This window comes from Cryptomeria japonica, chromosome 4 (genome assembly GCF_030272615.1).
Source record: "Cryptomeria japonica chromosome 4, Sugi_1.0, whole genome shotgun sequence".
NCBI lineage: Eukaryota > Viridiplantae > Streptophyta > Pinopsida > Cupressales > Cupressaceae > Cryptomeria > Cryptomeria japonica.
This window is the reverse complement of record NC_081408.1, coordinates 305,732,106-305,755,325: the sequence shown is the minus strand read 5'-3', so window position 1 is coordinate 305,755,325 and position 23,220 is coordinate 305,732,106. Positions and strand designations below refer to the sequence as shown.

The 23,220-nt window shown below is 35.3% G+C and overlaps 1 protein-coding gene across 1 annotated transcript in view; it reads right to left on the bottom strand.

Annotated features, from left to right (window-relative positions):
- Nucleotides 1-964: 964 nt before the first annotated feature.
- LOC131052121 (uncharacterized) overlaps nt 965-23,220 on the bottom strand; it is a 65,298-nt gene continuing 43,042 nt past the window's right edge. The window contains exons 8-11 of the mRNA XM_057986720.2: nt 18,712-18,768; nt 18,513-18,589; nt 2,381-2,489; nt 965-1,502 (exon numbers count right to left, since the gene is read on the bottom strand). Of these exons, the coding sequence (XP_057842703.2) occupies nt 1,440-1,502; nt 2,381-2,489; nt 18,513-18,589; nt 18,712-18,768 (306 nt within the window). The 3' untranslated portion in view covers nt 965-1,439. The remainder of the gene's footprint in view (nt 1,503-2,380; nt 2,490-18,512; nt 18,590-18,711; nt 18,769-23,220) is intronic.

The following is a 23,220-nucleotide window of genomic DNA, read 5'->3' as shown; positions in this document are numbered from 1 at the left end:
GGAACACAACCTTTCACAATCAGATCTGTAATTCTTATTTAAATCAGATATGTACTTTTGATTCTCCAAATTCTCCCCCATCTAAATGAGTTCTCTTCTCCCTTTTATACCTCATATTTGGGAGAGTCACAACTTATCATTTCAAGCCTTTTGACCATTCATTAACTTAATTAAATTAACTTAATTATATTTTTAATTATATTTAATTATATTCTTTTTATATTTTCATTTGAATTTGAATTTAAATTTTATTATTAATATTTACCATTAAATTATATTCAAAGTGGGGACATTACACAGAATGTATGTTAAATACACCCATTGTCTTCAACCTCCACCTATGTACCATGTGCCAAAAAAACAGAATGTGTGTTAAATGCATTACAGGAAGCGCATAACTTTTCCCAAAATCATATATATGTATATTAATTAATAATTTGTCTAAAGTCCTTAATAATTTGTCTCAAGTACTCTTAAGGAAACACTTTTTGAGGCTCGAGTAATAGGCTTTCATTTAGCAGCAAATCATAATTGACATGGTAGATGGGTTCTTTAAATTATATGTCATGGCATTTACAAATATAAATACTTAAAAGCAAGCAGATAACATCTTGAGTTCCAAGGCTTCCACGTTTCATAAATATACATAAAAAGGCTTCTAGACAAGATGTCATTCATTTCTGGAAAGATAACATCTATGTAAAACAGGAAAAAAATATAAATAGTTTTTTACCCAGAGTCTCAGAAGCAATTGCACCATGGAGAAAAGAAAAAATTAAATAATATTCAATAATAAATATCAAATTGCAATGGATGGAAATAAAAGATATTTTCAGTGTCATAAATGACATATTTCTCATGCAAAACTTCTCAGCAACTGTTCATTTTTCTGGCAAGAAAAAATGAAAATTGAAGGTAAATATTTCCATTAACATACAGTAAACTTGAAAAACATCTTATCATGGAACAAGAAACTTGGCAGCATTTCGGCCTGTGAAATTATATGATCATTATAATGTTGTAAAAGATATTTGTCACATTATAGTCTTCTCATTTCTCATGAAATAAACTCCATGAATGCATACGAACATCAAATGGACTAAATTTAGTTTTTGAGCAATTTCAGAATACAAGTATCAAAAAGTAAATTAGTGAAAAAATCTCACATGAATCTCAGCTAACCTTGGTAAGCTGCATGATTAAAAGCCTATAAGGTTTGCTTTCATAATTGTAACAGCGGACTCTAAAACTTTGGTGTGTGCCGTGCCTTTTATAATACAGATAAAAAACAGCTTAGCAATCAGTTTTAGAACTGTCACTTTACCCACATCTAAGCAACATCCATATTCTGCCCAAAAACAATTTCCCGCCAGGTCCTTCAGACTGCACCATCTTTTATCAATGACAGTTGAGGGCACCACTCTGGACATCATACAAGATCATATATTGATGAAGCCATCTTTACGACCCTCAAAACCAGGTCTCAAAAGTTTCTTTTCTCTCTGCAAAAATTGGAAAAACGTAAACACCCTGGCCAAAACTTATTTTCATAATAATAACCAGACAAATTCACAAAGCAAAAAACATATGCCGACTCTATGCTAGATTATTTTTACTTTGGATAAAAATGTATGTACTTGGTTTACAGTCTGAAAGCGTATTGTTTAGTAGTATGTTTAAGTATTTCAACAACTTATTTTCTCATTAACCCATTCATCGATAACACACAAATTAAAACTTTTCTGCTACTTAAATGGCATAGATGCCTAGGAGGGGTTGCTAAAAAGGTATTAAATGACCTTTTCTTTGCAAACAAATAGCCTAATGAAAGGTTCGAAAAATTAGATGTATACAAGATGTTTACAGCAGTTGGAGCAAGATAATCCATGTTTATGAAGTAGATTTTAAATCTCTACTGTAAGTAGACCCCTCCCAACAAAAGTTTGGCTCCTCTAATTAATTCCTTTAAGATTGTCCTTGTTTTTTAAATTATATGATGTCCCCACCTGAAGTAAGACTGTAGGACGCATCAATTTGAATTCAGGTTGAGCTGCTCAATGAAGTTCAACTAAGGATGGTAAAGTACTGTGATTTGATCTTTAATAGTTAAATTACATTAGAATGCAATCCCTTTAGAAAGCCAGTATGTGAAGAAAATAAAACCTCAGTTTTAAGTCTTAATGAATGGACCAAAGAAGCAGAAGCTTTATGCTATTATGGTAGATAAACCAAAGCTATCAGTTTTGGAGTTAAACAGGCACCAGGACCCATACATTTGAGATAATTTATTAAGTCCCTATAAATTCTAACTTATATTGCCATTTCCACTTTAATGAAATAAAAGTGTACAACTACAAGTAAAATCTTTGGAAACGCATACCTTAGCAATAAGCCGTTCCTTCTTTTGTTGATTCCGTTGGGCTATATGCTCTGCCCGGGTTTGTTGTTTTTCTTCTGAAGCTTTTTCTTTAAGTTCAGTTCTCTCCTTCCTGCAAAAGTTGATGGAAAATATCCCCAGCACATTGCTGTGTCAGAGCTTAAGGCTATACTAGAATTTCACATCACAAGCACTGCACAGAATATACGTTTACAATTACATGCAAGAAATTTGATACACTTATATGCTAATCTTCCATCCTTTGGGCAGAAATATTAATTTTCTCAAGTGTGTATAAATTGCCCTGCAGCTAAGAATACACCTTTGATAAACAGTTCAATAAAAAAAGAGATCAAAAGTTAATTTTTCAGAGATAATGTTAGAAAAATAGCAACTCCAAGTTTTGAATATCAAATGATAGCTTTGACAGTCTTCGCATAAAATATAAAAAATGCATCTGAAAAATAATTATATAATCTCATTCTATAATATTTATTTATTTTTATTAGTTCACTTGTATAATTTTTTTAAAAGCAACATATTTACAAATTTGGAACCTTGCTAACATGAGGAGTGAAGACTTTACCAAGCCTTGGTCATGAATGCAAAATGCAAATGTGGATACTTTCTAACATTAGCAGTGAATCGGAATGGCATCACATGGAAGCAAGAGGAAGAGTGGAAACGGAAATGGGAAAATCATTTTGATCCAAGCAGAGAGTGAGAACAGGTTTGTAGTGGATGAAGGTGCTGATCAAGATGCAAATGATGACATAGACATGGATGAAGTGGGCTATCTCTTATAATGACGACAACAACAAGAGCCTCATGGCAATCTTGTTGGAGGTAATAGAGATCCATAATGTAGGCATGATCGTCTTCCAGCTTGCTAGTTTTGTCTATCTTTGTGGCAAGTGATCTTGGGAGTACTCTTTCAAGGGGTTTTCTGCTTCCTAGAAACTCCTTTGATAAGTGTGGCATCTTTGTAACAGCATGCAGTCATTTCTTTTGAGACAAAGGTCCTTGATAGATCTCTCTATTCCGGTGGCTAGGACATCCAAGGATACAAATGGTTTGAGTTTGCTGGACGATAATGCTTGCAATGTGGTTATGAAGGATGTTAGTTGCCCCGGATGTGTGTGGGCCTATTGCTCAAGCTATGGTGAAGGAGTCCTTCCTCTTTGATTGAGTTTCTCCTTGAAGGCCCTCCCAAGGTGTTGTATATTGCAGATGTTGTTCTTGCCTAGAACATAGGAGTGGAACTCGCACACCAGATCAACATCCCTGACTCTCTCATTGATCAGTCAACTACTTGGCTCAAGAACTCACTTGTTGGAAGATTTTGTGGTAATCATCCAAAAATTGTCGTTAGAAGATGGGGGCTTAAGAAATGGAAACTAAGAGAACATTGAGGTGGTTGCTTTGCTGAATAATTTTTTCTTGTTCACATTTTCCAAATTTGGATGACAGATCAAGTATTCTTGAAGAAGATCCTTGGTTTCTAGGGCAAAATGACCTTTGTCTAAAAATTTGGTCTCCAAGCTTTAATCCAATGAAAGAAAGCATTATCAAGTTTCCAGTTTGGGTTGGACTGCCAAGGCTGCCATTGGACTAATGGGATGAAGAAATTTTATGGGCATTGCCAATACTTTTGGGTATTATATTGTAGTGAATGCAATAACGAAATCCAAGAAACATTTGCTGTTTGTTAGATTATGTCTTCTTGTGGAAGAAAACAAGGTGCTCCCTTCACCAATAACATATCATCCAAGCTAGGTGATTGGGTGCAGCAGATTGAGTTTGAACACTTTAATTATTTTCCATTGTTGCTCCAAAGTGGGCCATGTTGTTGTTGTTTGCCCAAGCAACAAGAAATACCATTCCATTTGGAGGAAAACAGAACAAGCCCCAATTGTTGATGAGGATTGCAACACCACCATTGTGGGGGCACAAAAGGAAGGAAGTAGTTGCAAAGCTCTGGTAGATTATACTATGATGGAGAGCCCTTTCCAAAGAGGAGCTTTGGGGTTGGTGGATGGGACAGCTTGTGGCCCTATGGATCTTCCTGGGTCTTCCAAGAAAAAGAAGATTAGTGTGGAAGGATTTAGCACTAAGAATAAGATGGTTGAGGTTAAGCAAAAGATCACTGGAACAATTTGGCTTCAAACCGCCCTGACTTTGGGTTGGTTCTTTGTCACATATCATATTGCTCTTAACTTTTTAGTTGTGGTCTAGCTGTTTTGTTGCTGGTTTCTGATGGTTGCTCTTTGTAGTTTAAATGAGCTTAAATGCTTTATCCTCCTTTCTATACAAGGGTCTGGCCTTTTCAAATCCCTGTTTACCTTAATTAAAAACATTATGGGTGCACATTTACACATTAGTGCCAATTGATGATAAAAATTGACATGTATAGAACTTAGAGCTTCATTATTTTATATCTTTTCTTGGGCCTACAGCTAGCACTATTTTTCCATGGAACACCTGTTATTTTAGTATGGATCAAATGTTCAGTAGAAACCCCCACTGTCAAAACAACTGATGAATGTACAAAGTTGTGATGTCCCCATCTAAACCTGAGAATGCCCGCTCTAAAATAGGATTTAATAAAAAAAATAATACAATTAAAATATAAAACTATATATATATAACCAAATAAGTGAATAGAATGAACTAAATAAAATCTTAATAATAATAATAATAAACAAGATATGATATATAATTTATATTTTATATTTACTAAATATTAATATTAATATTAATTTCATATTTATCAAATAATAATATAAATTTTGCAATATTATATTATTGAGAAAATAACAAAGTAATTAGAAAACAAATATAATAATAAATAAAATTCAGAAAAACAACTATTCAATAAAAATAATATAAAATAGAATAGCAATCATTCTAATCAATAAATAAAGTTAATTATTATACTAAATATAAGTAAACTGCTGGTGTCAGTTTGTCCCCTCACAAAAGACAGTGATATTCAGTAATATAATCAAAACTAATCATCAATTAGCACCGATTGAAGGGAGACATCAAAAGAATATTGATTAAGGACTTTATCAAACCCATTGTCTAGTTAATCAAATACTTGATTATATTAATCAAGTAACTACTGTTTACAAATGATCATGAAAGAGTTCAATTAGTCATATATAATAATCATACTGATAGCAATCGATGATTATCTGGTGGCAGTCCTTGGAGATAATTAAAGAAGTTATTAGATAATGATTTATCAACAGCGATCACTATAATTAATACAGAAACTCATGAAGATCTCTTAGGTATCGATCATACACAGTGATAAACGAAGATTAGTAGGTGTTGTGACCTTTCCACACATCACCCCATTGCTAACGGGGACCCCCTCTTTTCATGCTTTTTGCGTTGTTAGGTTAGGGTTTTGGCTGCTTAGTGGGCAGTTTTGAGTTCCTCGTGCCCGAGTCTCAGAGTTTTGACCATGCCTAGTGCCGTTTAGGATTTTTGAAGTTATAGGATCAAGTGCATAAAATTGAGATTTTAATTATCCTAGTTTTGTCTAAGTGTTGACCCTTTTGGAGCGTTAACGTGTTTTTAAATATCCTCATCAGTGATTTTAAGTGCTAAGGTGTTTTCAGACCTTTTGGAGTTGTTTTCTTGCTCCTGGAGAATTATTCAAGTTGATTTCGCACTTTGTCCCGATAGATTTCCTTGTGTTACGCTCCAATTTTGATAAATATGCCCAAGTCCAAATGAGTTTTATTGAAATTTGAAGTTTCTAAGTGATTCTGAGTGGAAAAATCGTCATTTTCCGGAGTAAAATCCATATTCTAAGAGTTAAAAGGTCAAAATTCCATACTAGAGGTGCTTTTCCCCTCATATTCCTGACTATCCATGGTTTTCCCCTCTCAGAATCCAGACTGGACATGGATTTCCCTTGAAATCCATACTTGCTCCATTTTCCCACCACTGTGAATCCATACCGGGGTCGTTTTTCCCCTGGAAGCAATAAAATTGGACTAAGTGTCAAGATTTATCCTGACTACCCACGTTTTTTCACCAAGGAGGTATGGATAAGTTGCAGATGACGTTTGCATTCATTCCACACCTAGGTCGATTTTCCACCAGGTCTTTTGTGACAAGTTTTTGGGGATTTTTGTCCGGATTTTCATCCAAACTCATATCGATTTTCCACTGAGAGTATTTTTCATGATTTTTGAGTCCGTATTTTCATCCAAACTAAGGTCATTTTTCCATAGGAGGGGTATCTTTGTCCGATGACTTAATTTTAAGTGGAATTTTTCATTCCACACTTATATCGATTTTCCCCTAGCCCCATTTTTATGCACGTTTGATAATTTTGAGTATAGATTTTCATCCAGACTGAGATCGATTTTCCCCTAAGGGGATATTTGATGATTTTTTTAAAGTAATTTTGTGAGGATTTTTAATCCTTACTAGGATCGATTTTCCCCAATTGGCCCATTTTGGATTTAAATTAAAATATTTTAATAAATGAGCCCCATTTAATTATTTTTTAATAAAAGGTGATGATTATTTAAAAAATGAAAAACAATTAATAAATGATTTGCAATAAGCATTTAATGTTTTCAACCTTCTAGAAGCAAGTCAATTTTACCCAAGCAAGTATAAGAACAAGTGTTTTGTCCCACATTGCTTGTGTGGTGAGATTTGATGATGAAAGCAAGTTTAAAGGGAGGAGTCCAGCATTATTTTATTATTTGAGTTTGCCAAGTATGTTTGTGCAAAGGGCGATTTTCTCCATAGTTGGCGATTTTGGAGCAAATGTTCAAGTAAAGTGATTGATTGTAGACTCTTCTTGCTGCCATTTTTTCCCATTGCCATTCCATTTTCCAGCTAGACGACATGATTGGTGGCTGCATTGTTGATCAAGTGCCACGATTTTTGGTGAAGTTCGCCATTTTTTGTGAGGTAGCGGTTTTGCTAAGGAGGGCGATTTTTTGTGTTTGGAGTTTCTTTCTCCAACTTGCACGATCCTTGTTGATGCTGCCATTCTTGCTTGCTATTCTCAGACCATTGTTGGCAGATTTGAAGGCCATTGATGACGTTTTCAGACTTGTGTGAAGTGACACCATAGCTGGAAAATTTCGATTTTAATTTAGTGCCATATTTTGGTGGATCCCTTCACACTTGGTGGCTGCCATTATTCCTACTTCTTGTGGTAACTGCAGATCTGAATTTTGACGCCATTGCTTCAGCTGGTTTGACCTCCATTATTGGCTGTCCATCAATTACCATTGGAGGGCTGTCTCAGGTCTGCAACTGTGGTATTGGCTGCTTGTCCTCAAAAACTTATCTTTTACGAGCCATACCTATGCTCCCGAGTTTGATTGTTTTCATCATCAAAACTGATTTTTATCAAGTTTGTGCATATTTTTGAATGATTGCAACTTGTTTTAAGAGGTTGATTCATTAGTCGAAGGTTGTCTTCAGATTTGTGATCTCCATTGTTGACTGCAGAAGGTATCTTCAGACATAATTTTTTGTGAAAACACAACCTTTCACCCCTTTCCCTAGTCACTCTTAATCCGGTATACTCCTTTGCACTGTGATTTGCACGAAATTTCTAAGTATAAGGAGGTGTTGATTTCATGAGGGTTTCATACCCTAATCTTGTCACATTTTGTATTTAATTGTTAAGATTTACCTAAAGTGTCGACTATTTTCTTGACTTCATACCCTAATTAGCCTAAATCATTAAGAAGTCAAGAATTCTATTACGAATATTATATTTTTCCTAAGTTCTAACTTCAAGCTTCATACAGGTGCCATGTCGAAGTCCAGATTTAAGGAAAGAAGAGAACAACAGAAGATACTGGAGACTAGATTCTATCTAGAATCCAAGATGTCATCCAGATGGAAAGAGATTACGGATACAAACATGCATTTCTTGAGCCTGAACCTGATGCGACAGCGGATGTTCGGAGTTGGAAATCAGATTCCTTCCCCAGTGTATGTAAACATTATGAAGAGTGGTATTTTTCAAGCCGCTGGATTCCTACTGTCCATACAATGTAGTGAGTTTATCTTGGAGTGTGCACGATGTTATGATCCTTGCTCGCGAATGATCAAGACTCCTAAGGGCGTTGTCATTGCCTACCTTGCTGAGGATGCGATTGCTGAAGTATTTAGAATCCCACATGGAGCAGATATGAAGAATGCAACTAAGGATGAATATGAAGAGCGGTACACGAAGAAGATGGATGCGTGTAAGAATATAATAAACAAAGAGTGGATGATCGAGCCTAGGCTTCATCATTCCAAGGCTCCCAAGACACTCGTGTGCACAAACTTCAAAGAGGAATATAGTGACTTAGTATTCCTACTCAGCTAAGTGATGGGGATGTCACAGGGTGCAATATGCGATGGATGGATGTTCTACTTCATTCAGGATTGTCTTAGAGGGACATTGATAAATTGGTCTAGAATCATAAGTGACAATCTGGACTTTCAGCTGAGAAATGTAAAGCAGTCCAAGTCATTCACCATGACTTCCTACTTGGTATACCTGCTTGCACGGTTTGTTTCATACAAAGGATTGATATGCAGAGGTGAATTCAGGAATGGGCAAGGACAATTCAGAAGTCATGAGTGCTATCCCCGACTGAACATGTATAGAATTGAAGACTATAAGAGAGTGAATGACGTATTCACAATGTACATCACGCGGATGCTGCAAGGCGGAATCCACAGGAGGTTGTCCAAAGAGGCAACAAAGCTAATAGAGAAATATGGATCGTGGTATATTCACTTTCCCACTTTCACATACCTTAGGATTCATGAGTTTCAATTCAAACCCTATAGGCTTCCTAAGAATCCTTTCGATAGAATCATCTTGTTGGAAGTGGTGAGACAACTTCTAGAGTTTGATTCCATTCAAAGAGAAGAGCATAGGACAGGCATGACATTCCCTATTTCAGTTGGGAAGACGTTGGAGGTTTGCCAATCTACCTTAGCCGCCAGCACTGCAAGTGAGGAGCTTGCATTCTATCGATTTGCAACCTTCAAGAAAAGAGAAAGATTTGATCCAGATAAGAAAGTTGGAAGTATCAAGGGAGAGAACTTCATCCACAAGGTAGACATAGAAGATTATTGGGCCAACCTAGTGGACGAGTAGGCAGTGAAGAGACGAATGTGATCCAAAATGTCAGTGGATTTCATGAGGAAGTGTGGACTTTTCCTCATTCTTGATCAGGTGTTAGATGACAGGGATCATACGCATCCACGGTATGAAAATGAAATGAAGAAGGCAATCTTATTGCCTAATTGGTCAGGATCAGAAGAGATTGATCTAAATGTATTGATGAGGGAGGTCTTGAGTTTCTCCCGTACATGGGTAGATATTCAGATGAATAAGTTAGTTGATATGGGTGTCTCCTTCACTTATGAAAAGATGAAGTCGGAAGAGTCTACTTCCGAGGATGATCAGAGGACTATCAGTGAGGTCAAGATTCATACAGATGAAGAGAGTCAAGCTCCCAAGAGAAGGAAAAACACGTCAGGAGGAGTCAAGGCCAGAGGGAAGAAGATTGAGGAGGTCAAGAAGAAGAAACAAAAGACTATCATTCCTTCACCACCTCTCAGTGTCTCATCAGTTAAGGAAATTGAAATAACAGAACAAAATAAGGAAACCCAGCAATGTTCCAACACAATGATACTACCAAAGAATATTCAGGAGTTACATGCCACAGCGACATCTGCTCCACCAAATGAGAATGATGATCAGTCGGGATCCCCTACTATCCTTTTGGAGGTTAGTTTGGGAAATGAGATATATGATTTGACCAGGAGTAATCCTAATGATGATGATGATGATGATGATGATGATGATGATATTATCTCGGCATTGAGAGGGCTTGATCAAGATATGTGTCTCGATGATGGTATGGAGATGGCCGCTATTCCTGATTGGCTGATGAAAAGTATGGAAAAAAGTAAGAAAATGATAGAGGTACAGCCTATTGATAACATTGATGACTACTTAGCTAGGAGCAATAAGGAGAAAGAACCCAAGAGAGCTGAGATTTTGTCGCACATAGCTAGAGATGAGACAGGAATGTGGATTGTGCAGATGGTTATTCCTATTGGAGGTGTGACAGCGGACATTGCTACTCCTATGGATTTCCAGAATTACTTTAGTTGCCCTTGGCCGTACTACAAGAGAACAAGAGTTTTAGGAGGTTGGTGATAACCTTAAGGCGATCAACGCAAGGCTAGATAGAGAAATTGAAGAGAAGGAGAAGTCCAAAGAAGAGAATATCATACTTAGAGAGTATATTGCGGGGATAAGGCATGAGAATCCCACCCCTATTTCCCCTATTGCAATTGATCATGGACTACATTCACACTATGAGGCAGCGAGAGATACACTCTCAGAGGTGGACAAATGGATTGAGAGTGCAAGAAAACAGGCAGATGATTTCCTTACTCAGTTTGTCCAGGCATATGATAGGACAACAGGGCTCATATTTAGAATCCAGTATTTGGAGGGAGTTTGGGAAGAATTCCGGCCTATTCAAGAGAAGATTATTCCACGCCTCAGAGCTTTGAAGAAGATTCCTAAGTCCACATTGATCAACGAGAGCATTGTGCACAGTGGAGGCAGATATGATTTCCATGGCTGGTATTGTTCATTGGCCATGAAGAAATCAACTTATGAGAGCGCCTAGTTGAGTTGTACAGAGATGGAAGGATTGATTCAGGACATTCAGATGAAGATCCTTGCCTCAATTGTTGGGTGTTGATGTTAGTGATGCTACTGGTTTACACTTAGCCGAATTAAGAGACAAGATGAAACTTATGTATTTTTGTCAGTTAGACTCTTTGAGGAAGAGTCAAATAGATGATTTGGTCTCTTTGTTGATTCATGTTCAAAGTTCGCAGAAGCTCATGCCAGATTGGGAGAACACTTTGGACGCTTGCTCGGATTCATTGGGCGTGATTGATTTGCAACAAGATACCTTGCCTAGCATTTCCATGGAGGTGTTAGATTCTGTATTGGCTAGATTCTTGAAGTATGCTAGGAGAGAGAAAGAGAGAGATGCAGGGAGGAATCTTCTAGAAGATTCCCTATTTGATGACTAGGTATCTTTTTATTGGGCCATATGTTGGTGGCGCCATTTTTTATGTAAACCCTAATTAGGGCAATTCTAGGGTTTTGTTGGCATGATCTTGGCCCTTGATTTAGTTTTAATCTTGGCCATCCATTTTGTAAGAGACTCTATATATACCTCCTTGTCTCTCATTTGTAAGGGAGATTTTTTGTAGAATTATCGATATATGTTGCAGCTATTTGAATCTAAATCATTGTTCAATTGTTGGTGATTTTGCTCTTCAAATGTTGTCTTTGCATTCATGGTTCTCAATTCCTCCAAGTTAGATTAGAATTTCATATTAGAGTTTGTTTTCATGTTTGTTAGATTGAGTGAAAGATTTGTTGAATATATTTGTGTGGAATCCTTAATCCATACCACTAGCCTCTTGCCGTTGGTAAGTGTGCCTTGTGTGGTCAACTGGAAATTTGAGTAAGCTTAACTTCAATTATTATGCGTCCCTTGACAAGCATCAACTTGGATGGTGTCAACTTTTGATAGTGATAGTCTGAAAATCCTTTAGTATACCTTAGACGATTGCACTAAGCTTGTGTCAATACCTGTTTGTGAGCCCTTGCCTAGTTTGACTCCACTAAACTTGTTCATCATTTCCTACATTCTTAGGCCTCGAATAGATTTCCTGAACCCTATTCCTTTTGCCCATTTTTTTTAGTAAGAACTAAGTCCGGAACTACATTGCTAAATCCTAAGTTGTCAGCACACCTATTCCACATATTTCATGATCCAAGAAGATAATCCTAACATTTGTGTAAGTCCCCAAGTGAATACAGCAATTCACATCGACCATTGAGTTACCCACTCGTCAAGACCTGACATGTAGAAACCTTGGAATCATTTTAGTTGATCTTACCCTTAGCATCTAAGGTGATTTTGTTCAAGAGAGGGTAAATTACTTTGGTATTTTATTCTGAAATATTATGTGCATAAAACACACATCAACAGTAGGTTACGATTCAAATATATGATATGGCAGATGGATAGAGATGGCTAATCGATAATGTCAATGATCCTACCAATCTTACGTGGCTAAGGAGGTGCGGTTTGAGAACATAAATAGATTCAGATTAACATCGAGCATCACTAGTTATAAGACTACAATTATAACAAACACCATTAAGGATAAGTTGATGACAAGGATCAATTAGACAGCGGCCATAATGGAAGACTAAATGAGTAGTCATGAAGAGGTACGATATTAAGAAAATGTTAATTAATCCTTGACAAAGGATACGTCTACTCCTGATAAGATACAACCTTTCGATACCCAAGGATATTTAATGGAGGAATTGGTATCTCTTTCATAGATATAGAATATATTGGATGGTTTTATATACTGTTTCCTATCACAATTTGAAGAACCGAGAGGAGGAATAGAATCATCACAAGAAGATCATACGAAGAAGAAGATTATCTTATGCAGTTGGTATGAAAAGTAGTAAGATGCAGATTTGAATGAGAACTGCATCGGGTATGATTTCAAAGGCAGCCATTATGAGATCATTCTTTGCACTGTAGCCTTATCAGTATAACATCAGAATGCTGCAAGATTATAATTCTCCATCTGAAATAGCAACCATATCTCTTTAAGCGATATTACTGTATTAGACATTGCATGTACTAAAGTATAATATCTGAAACAGCAATACTGTAATGAGTGATGACAGTGTCATACCTTACATTTAATATATTAAGGGATTGAATCAGAGATAACACTTCAGTCATAGTGAACCTAAATAAGTGCGTGGCATATTCCCCATTGTCTAATTCAAGATAAGTTATATATCCCGAGCTATTCATAGATTTAATTTTAGTTAAATATTATAATAGAATGTATTCAGTTTTTTGATAAAATTATATTTATTAATATATTACAATTGTCATATTAAGTTGGAATGATTGTCAAAGGTCTGAATACATCAAATCCCAAAAGGGGACATCACAAAAGTGGTGCCAACTTGGTATAAAATATTAATATATTACAATTGTCATATTAAGTTGGAATGATTGTCTAAGGTCTGAATACATCAAATCCCAAAAGGGGACATTACAAAAGTGGTGCCAACTTGGTATAAAATAGACTATTAATACTCAGTGAATTCTTCCATGTAGTTCACTCCAATATATTAAATATTCTTGTGCAACGTAGTTTTCATTCCAAGATGCCCCATTACATATATTTATTCTTTTTGCTTGTAATACACACCACCCAAGTTCAATTTCAGAATCTTTGTAACCCATGGAATCTGTCATTTATGTTATTGTTAAATGACTCACCAAAGATTGAAGGTATGTGCAAAAATCAATTTTATTCTCAGACCCAACCTTTAGAATTTCTATGATAACTAAATCACATATCATGGTACTTCTTAAGGATCCAAAAACTCTCCTGAATATTTGAACTTATGGCATCCTGAGTCCACTCTTTGGAGTTTCCTTACTGTCTCAGAAACATTTGCAGATGAGTATCTTCATCTGGAAAATTTTATATTTTTAATTTTCACCAATGAAAACGATTTTTCTAATTTATGTATTTTAGCTTCATGAAAAATTGACTACAAGGTATGAACAATATGCAGAGAACACTTATGATATTGACCATTTATTTATTTTGCTATTTACCATTGTCAGATATAAAATATTAACTTGAGATTATCCTCGTCTATGTTTTTTTTCTTTATCTAAAGTCAGTAAAAAGTCAGTTTTTCTGGTGCAAAAATAGCATTACCACTCACTATCTACCAATTATATCTACTTTAAATTTTTATAGCCTAGAACATGACTTTAAATTTGATCGTACTGGAATTTGAGTTTTGTAATGAAGTTCATTTTTTATTATAAAAGAATAATTTGTTTAGAGGTGCGTGTACAATATATATGCCCTTTATATTATGTTTGAATTTGTTTGAATAATGTCTTTCCTAAAGAAACCTAGAAAACTTTAGTTAAAGATGTTTAAATGTGTTATGCATAAGTTTCAGGTTTCTGGACAACTTTACAACAAAGCATGGAGTAATTTCAGTCATAGCAGGCAAACTTTGCAAGCACTCGTCGACTTAGTCACAGGGTTCGCCAAATTTCATGGTTGAAGTTCGAAATTTGGCGAACACTTTTTATTAGGTTTTTTTGAGAACAGAATTCCTCCTGCTCACAGCTAGGGCACAACATATTTCTTCAAGGCACAACAACAGAGAAACTGTGGGTTAGAGGAGATGCTTTGCACGACAAGCTACGCCACCACGGGATCACATAGCATTTAAGTATGGCATTAAATGGAAACCCACAAATTTGAGCTGTCACGGTGCCACAATGACTGTCTCGTCGACCACCAAGGCCACAAATCCTGCAACTCTCTCCATACATCATTGTGCTCTTTTTCTTTGTGTGTATTCCTTCTCCCTGGTGGACAACACTTTTGTTGCAGTTTGCTTAAAGTTGCAATGGCCCTCTACAAGAGACCGTCACAACTTCATCTGGATTTTTTTTCTTTTATATAGCTGTTTTAAAGCTTTTCTATAGTTTTAAAAATTTTAAAACATATATTTTATATTTTCATAATTTACATTCATTAAAAGATTGATATTATGTTATTTATATTAACACTTAATATATTCAGAATTTGGACAATAATACTCTGGCCCTCAAATACAAGGACCATGAGCTGCGAGATCGCCTAGAAAATATTGGAATGGATAAGGAAATTCAGAATTTGAAGGAGGAACTAAGGGAGATAAAGCACAGATGGGACATCAAAGACAAGCAGCTGGTCAGCATCAACAAATTCTGCATGAGAATCATGCACAGCTCGGTGATAACCCTTTGCCTTCTGATGATGATGCGAACAAACAGGCCTGCAAGGAACTTTACAGGTTCTTAAATGAGCACTGGGACAATGTCTTTCAGATGGCTGGGCTCAGTAGGCCAACCCCCTATGTCTATGTGTGTTTTTTTTGCTTTTGATGTTGATTAATGTTTCTCTGGACTTACGGGGTACACCCCTACTGCTATCTTTACTACTACGAGCCTCTCGATCTAAGTTTTGTTTTGTTTTGTGCTGATAAGATGCTGTTAAAGTGCTGTTAATAGTCACTGAATTATGTTAAGGGTCAGCGCCTTAATTAACGCTACTTATATAATCAAAAACATTTAATATATTTAAGCTTAAAATTATTTTACTTGTTTATTTTTAATTTTTTAATATTAATATTTAATAATTAGACATTTTTAAATATATAAATTCAATTATTAAACTTATCAACTTAATATAATACTATTTTAAACTTTAGTATTTATAAATTATAATTTTGTGAATATATTACTTATATTCACAAAATTATAATTTTGTGATTATAATTTTTTTTTTTTTAAATTATAAAAGGTGAATTTAATGCTGAATTTTTACCCTTGCCAAACTTCATCCAAATTTTATGGTTTCCGAACTCAAATTTGAATTCGAACCCAGTGACTTAGCTCATCGAGTTGCTGGGTACTCGCTGTTTTTTACTGTGCAGGTTTTTACAAGTTTAACTCACAAGTTCGGAGGGACAATTTTCTGGCAAACACTCCCAGGTTTTTTTGGCAAGTACTCACCAAAACACAGGTTAAAATGTCTTTTTCACACTTTTTTTTGCTATAAAACCATGCATTGGCACCTCCATTAAACACGCAGGAGCAAGCAAGAAGATGTTTTAGACAACTTGAAGAAGAAATTTTCAGAATTTCAGATTTGCAACAGGTTAGTTTCATTTTCTTTTTTTTTTCTAAGCATTTAAATTTGTAAAAAGAAATATGTTGAATTGTCAAAAACTGCCAAACATGTGACCAAAATTTAACAAAAAAGTTATTCATTAGTGACAAAACCAACCTATCCTCTTAAGTAGAAATAGTGAGTGACTGAGGAATGGGCTAGGAGTGTACTAACTTCAAATGGATTATGAATAATTAAGTAATTAAGTATGACTCTCATACATATTGCAGTCTATATTAATATTACTACTAAATTCTGCATAAGAACATTATCAGGTTTCATATATTTAGCACATCCACATGTATACAAACAAGAACAAGGATGTTATTGCCTGTAACTTAATAACAGTTCTGATCCGAAACTGATCGATAGTAATCTCACTGGATGCTTTTAATTCCTTTCATTTATCTCTCAATGTCTGGGAGAGGTCACACCTCTTCATCATGTATGCCCTTTGGCAAGAGACACGCCCTTTCACCATTAGCACCCTCTGAAAGAGTGCAACTCTTCATTATTTCTGCCCTTTAAAGGGGACACAACCTTTCACTAATTGACATTGTATTTTTTGTATTTTTAAGGTAGTTTTGTTTATTATACAATATATGATACTAAGTGAGTGTATTTTTAACTTAGTACTGCTACAAACATGTATATATTTCTGACTTTCATATGTTTTTGTATGGACGAACTCAACCCCAAAATAAATTTTGACCAAATCCTGAAGCCAAACCCGCACCAATACCAAGACTGATAACTTAGTCATTGGGGTGACAAGGAATTCTAATCTAACTCTTGAGTGTGCTGACTTAGACACTATTGTTGCACAAATGAAAATATCATGTGACAGCTTCTACATATGACATGGCTAGTAGAAGTTGCATTGTAGCTGATTGTAGTTGAAATGAAATTGAATAAAATGTTGACTTTGATTCTCTTGATGAAGAGCGATGTGAAGATAATATTGATTGTAACTTTCATTGTGTATTGTCAATTGAAAAATCACTGAATTAAGAATTTATGAGCGTTTTATTTGCAAATTATGAGGAATTTTAATATTTTGTTTATTGGTAATTGTGGGTATTACTGTTTTTATAATTTGAATATATATATATATATATATAACTTCAACACAAAGTTTAGAAGATAAAATTCCAAAAAACTTTGCAAATAGTGGCAAAAGTTATTTAAAACAATGAAAAGCAATTCTCAAAAGCCTATGTTATCACCATTGTCAATCTTAGGTCTCATCCATTCGGAGGGCAATCTAGCTCCATAACCCATCCCAACCCAAAACCCCAAACCCATCCCCATACCAAGACAGGCGACTTAGGTCTCATCCATTCGGAGGGCAATCTAGCTCCATAAATGTTGACAATGGTGATAACATAGGCTTTTGAGAATTGCTTTTCATTGTTTCAAATAACTTTTGCCACTATTTGCAAATTTTTTTGGAATTTTATCTTCTAAACTTTATGTGTTGAAGTTAGTAGCATTGTTAGTACTGGTTGTCAGATTCTGTGATCCAGTAAGAAAGAAGGGTTTTGTGAGGCGGATGTGGATGCAGAATTGACAGCTGATGATTCCTGAAAATGCAAGGGGATTATAAGAATATTTGATTAAGAAATTTGAATGATTTCCACAGAAGGCTGAAGGCTGATGTACAGTGGTACTGGTGAAACTCTAGGTCAGGACAGTCTCAAACATTATGAAGACAATCTAACTCCATATATCTTTCTTCTAGCTTCAAATATAACTCTACAGTAAAAGGAAATGCAAATGAAGATGCATCAGACCTGGAAGAAAAATCCAAAAGTTGAGAGTGAGCTGTTAGTAACTCTCCAACAATATTGGAATCTCCCATCCTGGATAAAAGAGAATTTGGTACTCCAGTATATTTGTGTAGCCCCTCGGATATGGACAATATATATTAGCAATCATGAGTTGAAAATGGTAATATAAGTGCCTTTCCAAGAAAAATAAAAATAACTTTACAATTCACACAAGCTAAAGACAGCCAATAGATCTTTGTAACCCAATATAACCCAATGAAGCATACAGCTGTACATGAAATTCCTCACCAAAAGAAAATAGCAAATAGTAAATACAAGCATTTCTACAAAGAAAAGGTCACACCTCAAGCACAAATCCCAAAATCAAGCTGGAAAGACTGATAATTAATCACTTTCGCGGTCAGATACTGCTCTTCTAATAAGTGGCAAAATCAAAAAATTAAATAGAAACTAACCATTTCTGTACACTTTTCTGGTGTTGCTGTTTCTCCTTCTTTGTGCTTTGCTTCAGACGTCTAGGATCATCAAAGACCTACATACATGTGTTAGTTGTGAATATAAATAAATAGTGAAGGCCCATAACAAAAAAATACAGTGATTGAAAATGCACTTCTCTTATTACTTTAATAAACAAAAGGTTGGACTTAAACCTACTTTATTTCCAGCTGCCCTACTTGCCGCAGCACTCCAAGAATGTTCCGTGGCAATCACCTAAGAAATCAGTCACATATTTAGATTTAAATCAAATATCAATCTGAGACCAAGCCCAATGCGAAGTAGTTAGCTACTGCACTCTGTTCAATGTAAGAACTTTTTATCATCTGGAATTTCCATTATTATTATTAGTTTGCTTAATTGCAAAAGATGGTTGAGCAGTAAATATGTTTCAGTTAAATAAAAGCTCAGCATTCAAACAGAATGCGTTTTTTAAGGCAACCTGCACATCGGCAAGACCTACATGTTAGAAAGAGAAACCACATCAATCCAAGCTCCAAATTTAAATTCACTAGGTGCTGAAAGAACACACAGAACATGCAGACTGCAGATTACAACTCTATTTCAAATTTTAGATTTATTAAGCATTTCCAGGAATAGTATTAAAGATTATCACGGCCAGTGACCAGAAGTTCAGTGCTGTCTGAAAGTGATTCATAGGTGATGTAAGTACTATTGCCAGCACCTATGTTTGGTGATTGCCAAGAGTATAGAAGCTTGGAGTCTAATTCAATATATATGCTGCAGCTGTTTTCATTTTGATGTATGGAAGTTCTCCATCTATGTTGAGGTCAGAAGAAATATATACATCCTTTATATGTTTACTGAATGTTAAAATGCTATGTCAATGTTTTGATTTCATCTCAGAAATTAGCATGGTTTCAATTCTTGTCATTTCGCATTTATATGGAAGTAATTGAATGTCCTTATGTCACTTTGAAAACATTACCATTTTTATACAAACTATAACTAGGCCAATCTATAAACAAGACTTTTTGCCTATTCAAGCCAACAGTTCGACAAAATTTTGGCAAAAACTAGCAGGGTTATTACAGTGGTATCAGAGCTGGTGATCTTGCCAGCCTGTTGGGAAATTCGGAGTTTTGATTTTCAAATCGAAGCATGGCATCAAAAGACAAACAGTGGTTGGTGAAAGTTTAACATAAAAGCAGTAGCAAGCTTATTAAAATAATATTGTAATATTGATATAATGGTCATCTTAGTCAATTAGTAAGTATTTAGAAATTTCCGTTTATGTCTTTCGTCTTTAGTTAGTTTTAGGAAGTTTCCTTTCTGTCTTTCATGTTTCTATTCTCAATAGTTTCTGTTATGGAAAGATCGTCTTGTAATTTTCTATATTAGGAGTATTCCTCTCCTACAATTAATTACAACATCAAATTATCATTTCATGGTATCAGAGCTTAGATTCTTGTTTGACAAAAAAATTTAGTAAAAAATTCATGGATTTTTTGGTTTTTCCCAAAAAAAAAAAAAAATCATGGTGGGTTTTCTGATTTTTTTTTTACAAAATATCATGGAAGGGTTTTGCTTGATTTTTTCCACAAAAATCAGGGAATTTTTATTTCTGTTTACTACTCGTGATGGCCACGAGTAAAGTTTTTGAATAGACTGGGGGGATTTGCATGATTTTCTCCTAAAAAATTGTAGATGGGTTTTCTGATTTTTCTCCACAAAAAATCATGGAGGGTTTTGCACAATTTTCTCTTCAAAACTTGTGGTTTCTCTATTCATTTTTTGCACAATTTTTTCACACAAAAATCGTGGTTTTTTTTCTCTATTGGAGGATTCTTTTATTTTTTCCACAAAAAATTATGAAGAGTGTTGCTATTTTTGGGGTTTTCTGAATTTTTTTTCCAAAAATAATCATGATGGGTTTTTTGCGCAAGTTTTGAGACGCTTATCTCAGTGTCTTTGGATAAAGGGAGGGATGGCTTTGTTACCCAACATCGTGTTGGAAGGATTGGGGTAGAAAGATTATGGTAAACTTGATCATATCCAGAAGTTCTACAAAACTAGGGAGTGTCTCAGCAGCCGGCTCATGTCACAAAGCATTTTGAGGAGAAAGTGGCAGCCTTCTATGCATTTGTGGCCAAATGACTTGCAGATTATGTCACATCTTCTGTAGGGTAGTTAGTAGAATGACCATTAAAGGAGGGTATTAAAATAATATTGTAATAATGATATAATGGTCATATCAGTCGTTTAGTTAGTATTTAGAAACTTCCGTTTGTCTTTCATCTTTAGTTAGTTTTAAGAAGTTTCCTTTCTGTCTTTCGTGTTTCTATTGTCGAGCGTTTTCATTATGGAAACATCATCTTGTAATTTTCTATATAAGGAGCATTCCACTCCTTAATTAATTACAACATCGAATTATCATTTCAAAGCTTAGAATTTGACATCAACCCAGGGACGATGTCTTCAACACCTTGAATAAATTAGATGGATGCTTGAGTATAATAGAGCAATCACCTTCAGATGTGTTGCAGCTAGCTCTTGTTCCTGTAGTGACTTCTTTAATGTTGGTTGTTGAGACATTCTGATAAGGAGATCAAGCTAATGGCTGATTATGAGAATATTGGCACCTCAAGTTCCCTATGATGATGACACAATGTTATTGCACCTAATTGTAGATAGTTTTGAAGATCTTAATGATATCAGTAGTATTCATTATTCAAGCAGGGTTGCCATACTAAAAAGATTTGCAGAATTTAGAGTGAGTAATCTCTTGTTGGACTTGGGCTTGGAAGATTTGATCTACGATATGTTTCATCATTTCTTGGTCACAATCAGGAGAGAACATGATACAGATGTCATTGCAGCCATGAAGAATATTATGGCTTTGTCTATCAATGAGAGTGTTGCTTTCTCCCAAACCATCTTATCTATGCTATAGGTTGTTTGGAAACAAGAATGACAGATTTTGTCATCTGCATAAGCATTGGTCCACGGTGTGTTCAAACTTCAAACAATGTGAGGGGAAGTTGAAGCCTCACTTGAATAAAAAAGAGCAGATAAAAGAATGTGTTGAAGAGAATACCTTGCTTCATGTTGAATGTGTCACAGATTTCCAGGAAGTTTGCAAAGAAATATGGGATGAGGATGAAGATGAATCCTCATGCATTTCCTGTATTACAAATGAGTGCATTGATAAGATCATAGAATTTGATTTCACTAAGCCAACAAAGGAAGGGGTGCTCCAGTTTTTATGTGGGTGATTTAGAAACCAATGTTGATTAGTGTAATGAAGAGATGAGTTTTGATCATAAGGCCATTCTGGCTTCTAAGGATTATATGGTATCCTTAAGTAAGTCAATTGCATTTGATGAGGGGAGTCTTCTTACAAATGAAAGCAAATCAGAAAATTCGTTGTGTTTAACCACTTTGATGAGAACAAGCAGAGAATTTTGGCAGGACAAGATTTGAAGGAACGGTTAGTTGTCACTGATGAGAAGATTGTTCAAGTGTTGACAAGGATGGAGAATATTCATAAATACATTGAAGATCTTGAGTGGAAAATTCAAATGGACGAGAGGCAGGAACGAATTGCAAGTAGAATGACTGGCGCACAGTTGCAAATAATCAAAGAAGCATTAGAAACAATGAAATCAGATTACCTGCAGCTAATTAGGGATAGAGATTTAGCCATCAAGTTTGTTGAAGATAAGGAAAGAGAGGTTGACGAACTTTGCTGCCAACTAAGTATGGCTCACTATTCTTTATACAAAGCAGAAAATCAAATAACTACTGCAACTATACCTAAGGAACAGAAAGGTAATTCTAGGATTAGGGAAATGCAGCTAATAATTGAAGGGATTGATGAAATCCATAGGGAAGAACTGTTGCAACATCGAGCAAAGAATTCATATCAGCCAAATGAGGGGAAAGAAGATAAGGAGATTGAAGAAATACTTGATGAATCTATGAGAGGCAATGACACATCAGTAATAGACAAAGAGCCAAGGAAGTTGATGGATAGCATTGAAAATGTGGACGAAGACTCTACGGCAGTGTGACGAATGGATGGAGGAAGCTAAGAATGCTAAGATGCTAGCTATTGAAGCAAGACAAAGCCTGCAAAATATCAAGAGACAACATGGATACCTGGATCTTTCACAAGTTAGTTTGCTTGAAATGAACACAAGCAATGATGGTTCACATATTGAGAAAGTTGCTAATGAGTTTGTAGTTTCTGGTGATGCAGAAGAAGACCTCAAGGATGACAAAGAAGTACACTTATTTCTTTTTCTGGTTCAAGATATGAAAAAATTTCAGATTTTAGTATGGAACCGTATATGAGTTTTCAATTGCATGACTACATCAACATTGACAATTAGTAATTACTATGCAATTGAGTTTTGTGATCCCGGTATTGTATTGGAAGTTCAGCAATTGCATTTACATGATCAATGTAAGCAGGTCTTTGAGCAGGGTGTGTTGGAAATTTTAGTGGAGGTTGCTATATGTAGACATGATGGGGTTGCATGGGCAACCTATTTTACGAGTTTTCCCTGCTATATGTGTTAAATCATGGAGTCAATAGAGGTGTGACTACTGTTGATGATTTTATGAGCAATATTTATCCTTTTTCTTTGAGGATACATGCTGAGGATGATTTTTCGACTTGGGATCCAGAAAATTGCAAGCTTG